The sequence below is a fragment of the Danio aesculapii genome, chromosome 1, assembly GCF_903798145.1.
Source record: "Danio aesculapii chromosome 1, fDanAes4.1, whole genome shotgun sequence".
Classification (NCBI taxonomy): Eukaryota; Metazoa; Chordata; class Actinopteri; order Cypriniformes; family Danionidae; genus Danio; species Danio aesculapii.
The window spans coordinates 21,359,867-21,375,198 of NC_079435.1; the positions used below are offsets into that span (position 1 = coordinate 21,359,867).

General features: G+C 37.5%; 1 protein-coding gene across 1 annotated transcript in view; it reads right to left on the bottom strand.

The window, feature by feature from the left end:
* Positions 1–15,332, bottom strand: part of tenm3 (teneurin transmembrane protein 3) — a 217,033-nt gene that overhangs the window by 9,297 nt on the left and 192,404 nt on the right. The window contains 11 exon segments of the mRNA XM_056457389.1: positions 756–859; positions 861–1,115; positions 1,117–1,158; positions 1,160–1,633; positions 4,280–4,308; positions 4,311–4,433; positions 4,879–5,111; positions 9,573–9,598; positions 14,017–14,067; positions 14,069–14,115; positions 14,118–14,264. Coding sequence (XP_056313364.1) covers positions 756–859; positions 861–1,115; positions 1,117–1,158; positions 1,160–1,633; positions 4,280–4,308; positions 4,311–4,433; positions 4,879–5,111; positions 9,573–9,598; positions 14,017–14,067; positions 14,069–14,115; positions 14,118–14,264 — 1,531 coding nt within the window.

Genomic DNA, 15,332 nt, shown 5'->3' on the forward strand with positions numbered 1-15,332 from the left:
AGATATAAAAATGGCTATACACTGTCGTTTCCCATCCAACCTGATAGAGCTTGAGAGGTACTGCATAGAGGAATGAGCAAAAATTCACAAAGACAGGTGTGCCAAGCTTGTGGCATTATATTCAAAAAGACTTGAGGCTGTAATTGCTGCCAAAGGTGCATCAACAAAGTGTTGAGCAAAGGCTGTGAATACTTGTGTACATGTGATTTTTCAGGTTTTTTATTTTTAATAAATTTGCAACAATTTCAAAAAATCTTTTTTTACATTGTCAATATGGGGTATTGTGTGTATAATGTTGAGGAAATAAATAAATTTAATCCATTCCCATAATCAATATATTGTTAACTTGGTGACATTACAATATAAAGGCCTGTCAATTCCTCTAGTGTCTTTGTGGCTATGGTGGGGTTGGTGCAGGGACATTGTTTCCATTATGTTGGCCAGGAGGACCTACCCCAGACTAACATTATGCAAAATCTTTTTGGTATACCACTAGCCGGAAAATGTCATTCAAATTCATTTAGAATTTTCACCATGCTCTAATAGGCATGTGGTGAAAATTAAATGCTATGTTTTGTAACTACAGGCTGCACTTTTGCAGAAGACTCTAGACACTAAACTTTACACCATGAATACACACTAAAACAGCAGAATAACATTTTAAGAAAGGAGGTAAAAAACCATGAAAATGTCAATTTAGTATCTGAGATTAAAAATTAATAATAAAGGCTGCAATAATACAAATAATCACTCACTCATAAAATGTGGTCCAGCCAATTTGGATGCTCTTGGTGGCTAGTAGACCGCTGTTACCATGTAGGTAAAAGAGCACCAACTCCTGCCCCTGTGCTGTGAGGGTCCTTAAGTCCACCATTCGTGCCAATTGTCAGCCAGATAACCTGGTTGTCAGGAGCCACAATACGCACTGGCATTCGATTAGGGTCACGGCGTACTCTGAGTGTATTTCCACTACTGTCTGTTACAGCGGTGACATCATCCTCATTGCTGTAGCTGAAGTTATACTTATAATCACCAGTGACCAAGCTCATAGTATACTGGTGTGTTCCATTGGAGTCAAACACATAAAGTTCTTGTGAGGCAGGTGATGCAACTTCAGTAAAGACCGGAAGAGCCTTGTGGAGGTCGATTGTGACGTATGGGCACGGATTCGAATATTACCTAGGTCTGCTACATAGAGAGTTCCATCAGGTGACACAACTAGAGAGGAAGGAGCATTTAGTCTTGCATCTTTGGCATACCCATCGCCTGTCTGGGTAACATCACAGTTAGCATCATTCTTGCAATCGCAGTCAGAGGGAGCTCCTGCTAAGTGAGAAATCTCTCCATCCGTGCTGACTTGTCTGATGCGGTTGATCTTCTTTTCATCTGTCTCTGCAATGTAGAGCACTCCACTGTAGGACAGAGAGATGGCTGTCGCACCTTCAAGAGTTGTCTGAACGGCACGCTTTCCCATGGTGTACTCAATGCCTGGCACTTGGCAATGCATAGGTCTGCCTGCCACAATCCGCACCTGCCTGTTCTCCGTTATCTGTAGCACAACATTGTTGTCAAGCACATAGATGGAGTTATCCATAGGGTTGATGGCCAGGTCTGTAGGCCACTCTAAACGCACCTGGGGGAAAGGACAGATCAAACAGGGATGGGGATCACTTACGGAATTTTGGATGCATATACACAGAGACACATTATTACATCTGCTGCCTGCTCTCTCTGTGTGCATTTGATGTTTGAGTCTGACACTGATGAAGAAGGATCCTTTACTTTGGAGGCTTAATACATTGGGTGCCTCTAGTTCATTCGATTTGCCTGTCGCTGGGTCATTTATTTTGCAACAGGATGCAATTCCTCAGCGCCTACAGGGAACAGCTGTCTAGCAAACAAAAGCTAACCAGAATAACATTGTCCACATTGAGGACTGGAATACCTCCACTGCTTCAAAAAGTAAGATGAAGATGGTTTGCAAAGAGTTTGATTACTGGAATATAAGGAATTAAGGAATATAAGATTGGACACAAGCACCAAGCTTTCTGCCAGATATAGTGTACGTTTTCTCTGTGGCCTATATGTAGTCTTGTCTTTTATCTGGTTTCAGTGTTTTTTTTTTGGATACTTGACAGTCTTGATAACAAATAATAATGACAAGTGCCAGTGGGAGAAAGTTATGCTACTGCATAATCTAGAATCCACTCTTGCAAATTTTGACAATATAATTGTCAGTTTGTTTTTAAAGCTTTGAATGAACACTGATGCAGACTGATTCTCAATTAAATAGCATTTGTGGCATGATTGAGACATTCCCCAACCAGTTCTTGTCCTGGGTTCTCTTTCTTTCACTATTTTCCTTCCAGCTCTGAACCTGCACCCAAACCACACTGGCAGGTTAAGCGTCTTTGAAGAGCACCACATTAAAACGTAATGGTTCTGAACTACAGCAGCTCTTGTGGATAAAAGCTTTCTCTGCTCAGCCATGGCCCGTCTGTGATTCCACCTTGTGCATAATGCATGAACTCCAGACCAGATTTTACTCAGGGCAAACGGATTTTACTTGGGTACACCACAACATGCCACCTAAAATGTTTCATCAACTCTCAGGTTCACACCTGATATGCAGAAGGCCAACTTGATAGCCTTAGAAGCAGACAAGAGTACTTTTTATGTGCTCTAGGGACAAACTTGATTTAGACTGAACATTTTAAAAACTAAGAGTGAACAGAAGATTTCCTTGAAGATCTAAAGTTATTTCCAGCTGTCCCTGTTGGCCCTACTGAGGTAGGTGACAGTTGTGTAGGTTGAGCTGTATATATCTGTAATGATGCACATCGATGAATCACTACAGCAAACGTTTGGGTAATTGTAAGGCTGACACAACCTGTCTAGGTTTGTCCATACTTCATTGAGCTTCAGTGAGCCTGGACCAAGGGGTACAGCCTTGTGTCTCGTCCCCCACTTCTATCTTTAGACAAAGACAAATGGGGATGGTAGGGACACCAGAAAACAGAAAAAGAGGGATATGATCATTTCTGCTGAAGATTGTGGATGAATTTTAGAGTTTACTTCACTGCATGTTACGCCTTTTCAAGCAAAAGACATTCTTGATAATTCATATACTGGTAAAAGAAAGTCTCCCCCAGCCCAAACAAAATCAGATTTGTTCTCACTTGATGTGCTGGCTTATATGTAAGTATATCTTTGACTTATTTTGACACTCGATGACATTAACACTGATTCATATACACCTTTAGTGAAGTTCTGAGATAGAACTAGTAGCTGATCATGTGATATCAACATGCCCCCCACAAAGCAACCTTCAGAGTAAAATTATTTGACTTCAATCTCATGAGAATGTTCATCATCATCTCTACTATTTATTCCTGCATTCCATTTTTTGGACCTGTCAATCATGACTAGAAATTCTCAGTGATGATGTGTTTTCCATAGGTTCACTTGCTCAGGCAATTAGATGCACTTATCAGCATCAGGCGAGCAGCCAGAGGGGGGGAGCTCCAGGTCTTTAAAGAAGTTTTTCTGCTTGTCATCTGGGTGGAGGCTAACACAGAGGACTAATCTCAGACTTTTGGTTTTCAGTTCAACTTAAGAGTGCTCCTGATTTGGACCTTAAAGTATGTCTTATGGTCAGTGAAAAGATAGTAGTTCAAAGTCCAGTCTACTATAAATGCTTGGATGAAAAACCAAACTAATCAGCTTCAAGTCTTTAAATGTCAGGTTTGCATGCTCTGCAACTCTGCTTTTGTCCTTCAAATAAACTCTTACAGGGATTCCATGATAATAAAATATGTAAAGAAATATCTAAAAAACAAATACAATAACCAATTTTTAAAATGTAACATTTGCCCTCTGAAAAACTCCAACAGGAACAACACGAGAAAAAGTTCTGCTTTGCAGTTCAAATGAGGTAACTTTCAATTGCACCAAGCCTTTACTTTTATCTTTGAAACGAGGCCAGTCCTCCAAACACCCCTTCAGTGGTAAAGCCAGAATTTCAGGTTTAAACAACCAAATCTTTGTAGTGAGAATCACAGATCACATTCTAAAATAAATCAAAGTTTGACTTTCTGCCCTCTAATCTTTTGTTTAGGTCAGTGGTATAACTAGACTGAATTTAACTCCATAATGATACAACTTTCATGGCTGCTCTACTGCTGCTTTTCTTTGTTTCAACAATAAATGGGGATTAATTTATACTCAGGATATAAATGCATTAAAGCAATAACATGACCAAGTGAGTACGGATATATACCTGTCCAATATGCATGCTGTTATCACAGTCAGCGGGCGAGCAGATGTGAGGTCATTAGAACCCAGCAATGTTGAGATGATGCCGTTCCGGTCTACTTTCCTTATCATAGTACCATCCACAAAGTAGATGAACCCATTCTTATCCACTGCAATGCCTATATACAGAAAGGAGAGGGGCAGATGTGACAGCTGCAAATAGACACACACACACACACTGCACCTGCAAACAGACGAAAACACGACTGGTACACATGTCATTGCTTGCCCCTGTGGTTTCCAGGTCACTGAAGACGCAGCACTCGCTGAATTATTTACTGTGTGCTTTTGGGTGGTGAATTATTCCTGAGCTAAGAGTGATGTTGAGAGCAAGTAATATGCAGGAAGCAGTTGTTTTTCATCTAGTCAGAGCTAAATCCAAGAGGCAAGGAATTGAACCCCTGGGTGTTCAGATCCAGTGAGAAATGTGGGCCTCACTTGATCACTCATAGAAACGTTTCTATTTGAACTACATATTTGTGTGTGACAGAACATTTAAAAAGTGTATTATACTTAGATATAGTTTGCTACTTATTTAATATTTGGAGAGTTTAGTATCTTTACCTTTTGGTCCCAGCAGTAATGCCTCAGTAGCCTTGCCACCATCTCCACATCGAGCCTCATCAAATGGCAGACACTGCTCTCCTGTTCCTGCCACAACCTCTGCATTCTGCAGCAGCTCTTTGGTGCCTGTCAGAGCTTTAGGCCTGAAGATACGCCGTGAGTTGGTGTCCGAAACATACAGTTGACCTGTCATTGGGTCAGTTGCTAGGTAGTATCGATGTGCAGGATTATTGCTGGTGGGACAAATGTAGAAATTTCACAATTACAGGAATACCAGCATACAAATACATACAGCACACCAATACACTCATTTATATTCATAAACAAACAGTTAAAATGAGAACTGAATGGGTGAATCTGACAGAAGATATGAGGAAGTCTTTCTTATCTTGACAAAATGCAAAAGCTTGAACAGATACTAGCATGAAAATTGTCTTCCATTTTAGTAGTTGTCTTCAGTTGACAATGCACATATAATTACAACCACGAATGTTAAGTAATAATTTGGTGAAGACCTACAGATGTTTAAAAGCATGACCACTAAGATCAGGCTATTGTGTTTAGAATGTGCTTGTTTGGCCTGAGCAGTTAGAGGGGAAAGGATTTGAGCACTTTGTCAGAGTGAAACCTAATGCGTTATGGACTGGAAATCACTATCGTCTGACACAACCATAATGATGCCCACCAAACTGTCACATCCTTTCAATCATTTGCACTTCCCACCCGCACCCCTATGACAGAGGGAAAAGCCAGTGAGCTACATGAAGTGATGTATCTGTTGAAGAAAATCAACAACTTGTCCCAGTGTTTCAATTAGAAGTGACTAAGCACTAAGAATAGCACACAGACACCTTGCGAGAGGGTTGGCTTCTGGGCAGGCCATTTTCTATATGTTTAAAACAGATGTGGGCTGCTGAGGTCAATTTACACACTAAATGGGGGTCAATGTTTAAAATGATATATAATCTTTTTTGTTTATTGCTTTCTTAAAAAAAAACGAGTGAGCTTCTTATGGAGATATGTTTTGAATGCAGGGGTGATATGAATGTCAACCAAGGTTCCTCATTTAAGTAGCATTTAGCATTTACAGTACTCCCTAGTTTTTTCATGATTCCACGGCCGCTGAATCCAATGCAAAATCAACAAAAAGTAGAAAATTTTTGTGATCCTGTAAAATTCTTAAATTCAACGCAAAATAATCACAAAAAATGTAAGTAGTCTCATAAATCTTTCAATTCCAAACCATATAATTAAATTATATTTATTTTGTTTGCAATTAATTGTTTTTACATCACTTATAGACGTTGCATATGCGTACGCACATGATGTAATTGAGTGCCTCGAAAAAATTATTATAGATTATATTATTAAATTATTAGGTATTATGATGTGGGTCAAATCTATAATTATTTAGTTTAACTCTTTCCCTGCAGTTAACAAAAGAAAATGCTCCCCTACCATTGACAGCAATTTTACAGCAATCCATGCTGTAGGTGTATTACGAAATGGAAAGCCCTAACGCATGTCTTATTTGTGAGGTACATCATGTCAGATGCTCCGGGGAGTGAAATCTGAGAGAAAGTAAGATCATGGATAAAAATAAGAGTTATAAATCTTCCTTTGACTTAATCCTATCGTTTTAGATTTGTCTTGACAAGAGACCAACATAAAGAATTTATTTTTATGATTTGTGTCATTGTTTCAGATTGCACACCTAACATAGTAGGCTACCTGATATGGTAATATGGTTTAACTGCAAAATTGTCCGCAAATTTCTGTGAATTACCACCACAAAATCAGTCATTTTTATTGCACAAAAATGTACAAAAAAATTATAAAATTTTGAAAACTAGGGGGTCTGATTTAGAAGGAAGCACAGATGCTTGTTACTATTTGGATCTAAGGGAAAGTATGTTTACAGCAATATTCCAAAAGACTAAGGAGGTTTCAGGAAGATGTTATTTACTGTTGCCCTGTGGTACAAGTGGCACTTGCATTAAATAACGATCAAAGTCTAAAACTAATTTACCATAAAACGTTTTGCTGTTCCAAATGGAAACAAATGTGAGTTCTGGGAGTGAAACAGGGAGGACAGAAGCTTAGCAATGGCTTTGGTTAAAAGAGGTTTGGGGTCAATAATCTTCTAAGTTTATGAGGCTCTGTGGAACATTAGGCTATATGGGTGTGCCTTGATGACACATACAGATGGGCTGAGACTTCTGGGACAAAAGGGCTAGCAATTAGGTGGCTTGTAATTTTTCACCAGCCAGAAACCGTGCTTGTGAATTAATAACACTTAACACTTATTAATTCAGAGTCATTAATGCTTAATGGGCTCCTTTTTGTTTCTCAGAAGCATTAAGAAAAGTTAGGAAAATCTAATTTGGCTAAAAACACGCCCTTTAAATTACTCTTTCTTTCAGGTTAGTCCCTGCTTTATCAGGGGTCGCCACAGCAGAGTGAACCGCCCCCTTTAAATTACTTAACTAAAATATTTTGCCCACACACAGTGTAGCCTTATATAGAAGTTGGCCTCTAATTCCATTTGAAATGATCTGGTAGGAGACAAAGAGGAATGGTAAGCATGTCCATGGGATTCCTAAATTTATCCCTGGTTGGAAATTTATTCAACAGGCTCTAATGGCTTTGGCTCGCCCACTTCAAATTACTCGCATTTATTTTCATTCATGTGCTCCATACATCTGTGATTAAACCCTACAGGGGCTTCAAACAGAAGTTAATGTAGGATATCAACATCTACAGCACTCTGTACATCGCCCCTCAACTGGAACTATTCAAACATGTGTGGGATGATGAAGACCAATTTGCAATGTTTATCAGGAACTCCAGCTTGTCCAGGGCAGAGACATTTGGAGCAGTTAACTAAAGAACGGGAGATCTGTCTAGAGAAGTTTATGTCCTGAATCTTTCCTGAGAAAATGGGTCTATGCCAGTGTCAGCTAAAATGGATGTCTGTGTATTTTATTTAAATCTTTTCTGACTGATTTGGCCTCGGAATCAAAGGCGCAGGCGGAATTCAAAAAACAAACTACTTCTTTCTAAGCTGCAGGAGGTATCTTTTGTCTTTCTGGTATATGCAACAGGCCACATTAAAAGAAAATGTTTTACTTGAGTTCTACATAAATGCCACAGCTAAGCTACTCCTACATCCACAAAGCAGAGAAGATTTCACAGAGCCAGACAAAAGGAGTTGAAAGGAATTTCTCGTTGTGTTGGAAAGGCATGGGAACTTCCCTAGAGGATTTGCGATGATTCATAGACTACTGACTAACTAATAGTGTTTAAAGAAAAACGATAACTGTTATGTTGGACTGTTTTGTCAAGAATTCAGATCTGACCAGTACCACAGTGTTTTCAAAGAAAAAAAAATTCTGCACCATCAGCAGAAATATCTGATGAAGTCATTTTGTATAGTGAAATCCAAAAGTCTGAGACCACTAGGACTCAAAAGTCATTTAATACTTGGAAAAAGACTACTGTGGACACATAAAGCCACTTTGTGGACTCATGGGTGTTCCGTTTTTTTCAGTTTATTTATGACAATTTGCTTTTGTATAATGTTATTTATTATTAGAAGTATTATTTATTATATGCATATTTATATTTGTTTAAAAAAACAAGTTTAGATTTGTCCATCTGTCGGGTTTTGGAGATGTTTGCATCACCATATGGGGCATAAGAATAGGATGTGTGTTTGGATATAACTCAGTTTTTTGACCACACTTCGTTATTATTGTTCATTTATCCGTTTGCTGGAAATTATAACTGAATTTAGAAATAGTTTTGAAACAAATCTTTGCGCTTAACAAATAAAATTAATAATGTAGGCTAATAGATGTCTTCAGTGGAGTGCGTACAACACTGTTTCCTCATCAATGAAAGTAAAGAAGTAAAGAGAAAGTAAAGTGGTCGAATGGAGGAGGCTCATTCTTTATTCTCGCTGCAGATAGTCTGTTTAACTGTTTTCTTGCTAGTGAAGCGTTCAGTTTTTCCATTCAGTTTTTCAATTTACAAAGTCGCCATGTAAATAGCAAATGCAACATGGTGTGATGCAACTGACTCCTAAAGGGAATAGAAGATGAGACTCTGATTGGTTTAATGCACATTATGCTCAAAACACATCCATAACTCATTAAAAGAATAAGCGCAACCCTGTTAGACAATGCGCCACGGCGCAAACCGTATTTTTCTCACCTTAAAATAGCAAAAGTGGATTCAGACATGACCTTAATGCTTTAGACTTTGCGCCTAGAATGTTAAAATAGAGCTCATGATGTTCTTTAAAGCTTCTAAAGGGAACGAGATCAGAAAACCAGATCCAGAACTCAAACTTGGGTCAGCCAAAGTGCAAGTGTGCAACCTGCATATGTTGGAGCACTGATCTTGTGGTTGACTATAATTTGTAATAATACAAAAAACTACTAGTGGTCTTAACATTTCGGACCTCGCTACATTAGTTTTGTGCAAAGAGATTTATTCAAAATGAAGCATGTGAAGTAAAATAATAATTAAATACACTCATCACAAAATTTACACCAGAAACACAGCAGTTGACAAACACGTACATTGCTTTCTTCTAATGACATGCAAAAATCCTTGAGAAGACAAACACTTGACTAGAAAAATTGACTGCACCAGAGCTGTGAATTCATGATATAGTTAAATTGGCTTACCTATGTCTGAAATCTTTATTTCTTAGGGTAGCAGAGGAAAAAAACAGCAGAAATAAGAGAGATAAGAAAAGGATAGAGAGTAAAAATACAAGAGAAGCACATTAATCTTGTCAAGAAAGGGAAAAAAACAGGTGTGCATATATTAATCTCTCCCTCTCACACGCAGACGAGAAATAACGCAGCGAGACAGGGCTGTTAACCGTACTTTGTCTTGTTTTTTAAACAGAGCTGGATGTGCGAATATTCCACCTGGGAACTGAAGAACAGTATGAGCTCACAGCACATGCTGAGGTTAACTGGCCCATAATAGCAAATTGATTGTGTCCCAGACAATGAAAAGCAATTCCTTAAACATTGCCTTTAGCCGCACAGAAGCCACGCTGTGAATATGTCACACAGAGGACCACCGTTTCATTTGCTTCATCCATATGTTTTACTACTTTAATGAAGGAATTTAATTTACAAGAGCAGCAGCAGACACACAACGATGATACCCAAACCTGTTAAGTGCTGGGCCATTTATAGAGAAGTGTGTGAGCACACATATGAGAGATTTTTATGCGTGGGTATCAAGTTGGGGGCAGATGGAAGAAAAGGAAGATGATAAGATAAGGTTAAAAATACAGTAAGTGTCAATGACAGAAAGACACAGGCAGGGAAAACATGAGATGGAAAACGAGAGGCGGCTAAAAGGACGAGACAGACAATTTAGGGTGAAAGAGAAAGGAATAAGAGATAAGGAAAGAGAGGAGATAAGAGGTAGCGGTCATGTATCACTGCAATGGCTAAATGAGGTGCTGCAGGAGAGCGGAGAGTGACATGGAGGGCCCTCTAGGCCCCGGCGAGTGTGAGGGATGAATTTATGATCATTTCAGCGAAAGTCTATAAACGACCCGAGATGCGGCTCTGATTTCATATAGAGGGACCCTGAGAGCACTTTGAAAGAAAATCTACGTGGCTCCTTTTTGTGTGGATGTGTGAGCCCACTCTAGATCTAAGGGAAGGAAATGACAGGTCTTGAGGTTTGAAAGAAAAGGGCACATGTGTTCACCTCATGCTTGTAATGTATCAGCTCTGCACTTCACGCTGTTTAGATTGTACACACACTGTGATCACAGTCGGGAGAAAATATAGCTTGAATATTTGAGATAGTTTGGATTATTAAATCAGTCTAAGCATGCTGTATGGAGGAATTAAGTCATTCCTGAGCAATTGAAACCAATCTTTCCATTACTAAGATATATTCCTAAAAAAGGGAAAATCTGTCTTTATTTATTAGACTTCATGTCACTCTAAACAAAAGGAAATTTTTTTTTTTTTATATTAAGTCCAACAATGCATTCTTCCATATAATGAAAGGGACTGTAGGGCTGCACGATATTAGAAAAAGATTTTTTGCAAATTCAATTGCAATGTTTCACAAGATAACTTGAATAATAATTATCAGTTTAGATGGATTGGGATATTTTTGTTAGGGCTGCGGGATATTGGAAAAAATTGACATTGAGATGTTTTGATTTGCTGCAACATACACTACCGGTCAAAAGTTTGGGGTCAGGTTTTTTTCATGTCTTTTTTTAAAGAAAATTGTTCATTGTCAAAAATAATTGTTCATTAAGGCGACATTTATTAAATGTAAATTGTCAATTTTTTTAATTTTTATTTATTAAATATTTATTTATTACTTATTGTATGTAGTTTCAAATGAAATTATTACTCATTATTGCTTTTATTACTATCATTACTATTTATTACTATTACCATTAATAATAATAATAATAATAATAATAATAATAATAATAATAATAATAATAATAATAATAATATCAACAATAATAATATTAATAATAATAGTAAATATTCTGAATAGGTCTGAAAAATGTATGTCAATAACAATAAGCACTGGACTTTTTTACTCTATACTGATCTAAGAGCCAATCACACAGCAGAAATGTGCAGCAATTAGAATCTAGAAGTGTGTTGATATTAGAGATGCACAGAATTGTCACTGAAAATTTATCGTCCGAAAATAGTTTATGCTATTTAATGGACCCTCTAATTTTTGTGAGTTCTGTCATTGATGGGATACTTTTTTAAATCTGGAAGCATTAACAACTTATATCGAAATATATATCATTATCGTTCAATATCGAATTTATTAATTGATACTGCAATTTTGCCATATTGCCCAGCCCTATTTCTAAAGGATCATGTGACTCTGAAGACTGGAGTAATGAATCTGAAAATTCATCTTTAAAATCACTGGAGAAAATGATTAAATTAAATTATAAACTAACAGTTATGTTATAGTGCAATAACATTTCACAATTTTGCAATTTGTACGGTATTTTTGATGAAATAAATGCAGCCTTGGTGAGCAGGAAAAGCTTATTTTAAAACATTTAAAAATCCTACTGACCCCAAACTTTTGACTCGTAGTGTAAATTGCGATATGATTATAAATGTGGTTTTCTGGAGAGTCTAACAGTATTCAAGTACAGAAATTGAACAATACAATGAAAATAACATGGTCATCATTGTATAAAAAATGAACAATAATAATATTTAATAATATCTTTATTTTTAACCTTTAATAAATCATAAAAACTGTGAAGTGACAAGTGTGAATACACACATTGCGATATCGATACTCAAACAATATATTGTTCAGCCCAAATCTTTGCAGGGTTTATTATGCATAAAATACAATAAACAAATTACAAGCGGAGATAAATACAGTAGAGCAAATATACTAATGAAGGTGATTGAACAGCATTCAGTAACAAAACATAAAATAATTAAATGTACAGTAAAGCTCTGTTCATTGTATAAATAATTAAATATAATTAATCTTTGTTAAAGCTTCGAATGCAATATGTTCTTGTGCCCAAATGCTTTAAACTAGGGGTGCCCAAACCTTTTCTTACGAAGCGCCAAAAACCAAACTTTACTAGGCTAGTGGGCTGAAGGGTAAATATAGTTGCCGTGGGTCACTTCTTAATTTATTTAGTAATATTTACAAATAACTAAAAACATTGCTTTATATTACTACTGCAATAATTCTTTTTTACATTTAAATTAACTATTACAGTAAAAACAAAAGAAAACTAATTTATAACAGAATGGAGTTACACTACTTTTTGCCTTGATTTGCTTGCCGATGTCTTCTGCTTAGTCCTCTATTTGTCTTCTGCAAAATCCTCTATTTGTCGGCGTGACATTATTCTATTTTTAAAAACTCAGATTATTACATTTAATTGAACATTTAATTTAATTGCCGTTTTTTGTAGCTCAGCAACAAAACAAACAAACAAAAAAGTTACGTCAAATTAGAAATGCGATCATTCTCAGAGGGATGGTGGACCAAATCAGTGGTTACAATGGGACTACTTTGGCCCGCAGCCCTACTTTGGCATCTCTGCTTTAAACCTCACAGGGCCTTTAAAACACATAAACTTTCACTTTATATGATTATACTGAAATGATTAACTATTGTAAATTCACTTCTTGCGATATCGATGCTAAACAATATATTGTGCAGCCCTAGACTGGAGGTTGTTGTTGTGAGCATCATATAAAAAAAATGAAATAATGTTATTAAGAGAAAACAGACCATGTCATAATGCCATCACTTTTTCTGACTGGAGAAGAGAAGCCAGGATATGCAAAATCAACAAATGTGTTCCAACAAAGACTTTTGCTTATAATGACCACTGAAACACTGTCATATATTTACATTTTAGCGGCGATTAAGAGATTGAAAGATTGCTAAGAATGCATTTTTATGACATTTAGAGGTTGTGCTGTAATCTGCGGTATGTGAACTTTTGGCTAAATTGCTGTGAAAACCAAACTGAATGATGAGATTTGAGTTTCTGAATGTCAGCTGAAACTAAAATCAAATGCAACAACAATAGAAACAGAAATGCCCTGTAGCCAACAAAAAACAAACAAAAAACAATTGCATTTCAATAAAAGAATAGTCATACTTGGAATCAACAGCTTCTTAAAATTATAAGCTTTATGGCCATATTAAAAATCTCAGAGATTAATCTCTTTGAAGAAACAAAAAAAAAAATGTTTAGTTGGCAGAAATACTTTGAGAGATAAACACTGTTATTTCTCTGAGCCCAGTAAATAAACACACACGCACAAACACACACAGAGCCTTTGATGTGGGCTGGACGAACTCAATAGAAGGCTTGTGGTGGAGTATAAAAAAGAGAGGTATGGGAATATGTATTTCTTCTTGGCTTAGGAGAGGCGAGAGCACCAGTAATGAGTCACCCTCTACACATGAGAACTCCTGTCACTGTCAGCACGTTCTTTAGACCACATCCACCTTAGATTACTGTTTAACAACATCTATGTGTTCTTAATCATTAACACTAAAGGCGAGATCCTAACTGTCCACTTCCATTCCATGCATTTTTTTTACCTTAGGCTCCATAACACTGGTAACGTTTCCTGAGGGAAAGATGCGTCTGATGTAGTTTGAAGTCACCGACGAACAGGCTGCCATCAGATCCACAGGCGAGGGCAACGGAGCCAGCAGCTTGTTGCCATCAGCCTGACCATTACAGCTGGGGGCAGGAGATACTGCGCCTGCGGCCCAGTTACCCATAATAGTGCTGATCACTGGAGGCTGCTGAGAGACGAAGACGTTCTCACCGTTGCCTTTGTACAGGATACCTGCCAGGAGACATTAAGAGTGATTACTAAAGATAAAGTGACAAATTCATGTCATATATAGAAGTTGGACTATGAAACTAAAACACTGGCCAATTTAGTGTTGGAGGTTTCATGGCTAAATTTGACTGGTGGCCTATCTTCATTGATGCCACATTCCATTTCAGTGTCACATTTCATTGATACACATTCCACCAGTAAGAGCAGAGTGTGAGGTTTAATTAGCAGAGTAATAGCACAGTTTTGCACAGTACCACTAAGAAGGATGAACCCACATCCAACAGGAGTAACTGTGGATGCAAGAGGGGAAACTGTCGCAATAATGCAAGAAACATGCAAAACATAAAATCACAGCTGCCACAACTCACTGCAGAATTAAATGTGCATCTCAACTCTCCTATTTCCGCCAAACTGTTGGTCGGGAGCTCCACAGGGTCAATATACATGGCTGCGCTGCTATAGTCAAACCCTTGGTAACTTCTGCCAATGCAAAACGTTGGTTTCAATGGTGCCAGCAGCAAAAATCCAAGGCTTGGACAATGTGAAACATGTATTGTTCGCTGATGAGTCCACCTTCACTGTCTGTTCCTCATCCAAGAGAGGGTACAGTGTGGAAAAGGCCCTCAACATGGTTTCGTCTATGTTGATATACAATATTATACAGCAGTAGATGGAGTACTTTAAGATGTGGATAAGCATGTTCACAGTTTGTATTGTCTGTTTTTCTGTGTTTGTTGCAGTGTTCCAGACGGCGGCTGTTGTATAGATCTATCTATATATAAAACATAAATAAAATCACACATCAACATAGACAAAACATTCATTGACAGCTTGCCTGAAACGTTGCAAACACAGACATCATGGTGTAAGTATATCTCACACATCCTGCCAGCAGCAGCCTGAGGATTGGCTTTGCTTAAGAGCAGAAATAGGATGGTTCATGGAGAGCCCCTAACAGGGACTGAGCTATGTGAGAATTGTCAACCATTAGATCCCTCCAAATCAATCATAAAAAATTAAAACTTGAAAAAATGTAATCAGCAATACACTTTCAATGAATGAGAGGAGAGA